The sequence below is a fragment of the Erigeron canadensis genome, chromosome 9 (assembly GCF_010389155.1).
Source record: "Erigeron canadensis isolate Cc75 chromosome 9, C_canadensis_v1, whole genome shotgun sequence".
NCBI classification, from domain to species: domain Eukaryota; kingdom Viridiplantae; phylum Streptophyta; class Magnoliopsida; order Asterales; family Asteraceae; genus Erigeron; species Erigeron canadensis.
The window spans coordinates 18,216,368-18,218,827 of record NC_057769.1 but is presented as its reverse complement, the minus strand read 5'-3'; the positions used below and the strand labels follow the sequence as shown (position 1 = coordinate 18,218,827).

Sequence of the window (2,460 nt, the reverse complement as noted above, 5' to 3'; positions counted from 1 at the left end):
AAGATTGAAGGAATTGATGAGGAATTGTCCCGGGAATGGTATTCAATTAAATGAGCACATTCTTATTTTTCTTTCGGGGTTTAGATAGCGGCACTCAAAGGGAATTGGATTGGGCTTATGGAGGTAACATTAATAATGTCACTTACAACGAAGCCTATAAGGTTATGGAAGATATGGTTCATACAAGTGTGATTCGAGAAGCGGGTAGAACTAAACCGGATCTTGTTAAAACGGGAAGAAAAAGTGTGGCTCGGGTTGATAGTGGTGGAAGTAATGATGTTGTGGCTGAAATTAAGGCTTTGGCAAGTCACATAGATAAGCAATTTGCAAGTATGGATGGTAGGTTTAGATTGATTGAGAAGGATTTGAAGACGGCGGTTGCGGGTTGTGACATTTGTGGTGATAGGCATTACACGGAAGATTGTGATAAAGCGCCAAAGAAAGAAGAAGTTGATTATGTTCAAAATCAATACCAACCACCGTTTGCAACTCGAGGGGTATTTCAAAGGAATGGAGCTTATCAAAACCGGTACCAAGGTAATTCAAATTCTAATTTTAATTCTAATGGTGCAGGAAATTATAGGTCTACATTGGGAGCTTCATGGCAAGGAGGAAATCAAGGAGGTCCTTTGGTTCAACCGGTTGAAATAGTTAATCCTAATGCCGAGCTTAGGGATCTTGTGAAGAATTTTATGGTTGATCAAGACAAGAAGAATGAGAACTACCGAACTGATATCACCGCTTTGAATGATAAGATGAATCAAAATATCAAGAGTCAACAATGTGGTGATCAAGAATTTAGGTGTGAGGCTTGATACAATGGGTAATTCTAATCGTCAACAAGGTACTCTTCCAAGTAATACCCAGCAAAATCCTAAGACTTCCGGTTCAAATGATGGAGGTAATAAGTATCAACACCCGAATGTTAGAAATGAGCATGTAAATGCCATTACTACTCGGTTCGGTAAGGTAGTAAATTCTCCTATTTCACCTCCTATTTCCAGTGCTACTAATGTTCCTATACAGGTTGATAGTGAAAGTGAAGATGATCAAGTTGATGAAGAAATTGTGGTGGAGCCAAACCCAACCGTGAAATCACCGGCCGTTTCATCTACATCTACAACACCGGTAGCTAAACCGGCGGTTGTTGATCCTGAGGTGAAGGCGTACAAGCCTAAGGTTCCTTTTCCTCAAAGATTGAAGAAGGATAAGCTCAGGGAACAATACGGTAAGTTTGTGGACATGATTAAATTAGTTTATATAATGTGTCTTTGGTTGATTTGCTTTCAAGAACGCCGAATTATGCCAAGTTCATCAAGGATCTTGTAACGGATAAGAGGAAGCTAAGGCTACTTTCCTCAACGCGGAGTGTTCGGCAATTGTGAAAAATCAAATCCGTCCTAAGCTTGAAGATCCAGGGAGTTTTCTGATTACTTGTTCTCTTGATGCTAAGCTTACTTGTGATGCTTTGGCCGACATTGGTGCTAGCATTAATTTGATGCCTTTTTCAGTTTATAGGCGATTGTCTTTAGTGGCTCTTAAGCCAACTCGGATGAGTATTAGGCTTGACAATCATTCATTTCAGTACCCCATGTGGATTGCTGAAAATTTGTGTGTTAAAGTAGGCCATATTGTCTTGTTGGCCAATTTTCGTTATCCTTGAAATGGAAGAAGACGCCAAGGTGCCTCTTATCTTAGGCCGACCTTTCTTGTATACGACCGATGTTATTATTCGTGTCAAGAATAAAGTTATTTCATTGGGTATAGGAAATGATAGGATTTTGTTTTCCATTGATAAAGCTTTGCAACATCCTTATTCTACTAATGATTCATGTTTCAGGATTGATGTGATTGACGAGGATGAAGCTTTGGAAACGGAATTGATGAATTTTTTGAACACGGATGAAGGAGAAGCTTTGCTTGCTTGTAGTGAAGAGGAGCAAGTGATGGTTGCGGATATGGTGAAAGAGATCATGGAATTAAGCATCAATGAGTCACCACCGGTGGATGAGACTTTTGAGGAAATTGAGAGGGATGGTTTGAAGATTGAAACTTCGGTGGACAATCCACCAACCGATTTGGAGCTCAAGCCACTTCCCGAGCACTTGGAATATGCATTCCTCGAAGGTAAGTCACTTCTTCCCGTTGTCATTTCGTCATCACTTTCGGATAATGAGAAAGGTAAGTTAATGACTATTTTGAAGGCTCATAAAAGAGCTTTTGCTTGGAGTACAACTGACATACCCAGAATTAGCCCCGAATTTTGTAAACACAAAATTAATTTGCATGAAAATTTCAAACCAAGTGTTCAAAGACAAAGGAGGCTAAATCAGAATATGAAAGATGTCATTAAGAAAGAGATAATTAAACTTTTAGATGCTGGAATTACTTATCCTATCTCTGACAGTCCATGGGTAAGTCCGGTCCATTGTATACCGAAGAAAGGGGGGACGACCGTTG

At 39.7% G+C, this 2,460-nt stretch overlaps 1 protein-coding gene across 1 annotated transcript; it reads left to right on the top strand.

Annotated features, from left to right (window-relative positions):
• Window positions 1-819: 819 nt before the first annotated feature.
• LOC122583293 lies at window positions 820-1,663 on the top strand. Its single transcript, XM_043755713.1, has 2 exons — window positions 820-1,228; window positions 1,338-1,663. Exons 1-2 carry the CDS (start codon window positions 820-822, stop codon window positions 1,661-1,663), a joined length of 735 nt encoding a protein of 244 aa, XP_043611648.1.
• The last annotated feature ends 797 nt before the right edge of the window (window positions 1,664-2,460 follow it).

What these genes read in the sequence shown, in the direction of transcription:
- LOC122583293 (XM_043755713.1), top strand. Translation starts at nt 820, where the DNA reads ATGGGTAATTCTAATCGTCAACAAGGTACTCTTCCAAGTAATACCCAG. An exon ending in TAAGCTCAGGGAACAATACG is followed by an intron (nt 1,229 to 1,337) that starts GTAAGTTTGTGG and finishes GTAACGGATAAG; the next exon opens with AGGAAGCTAAGGCTACTTTC.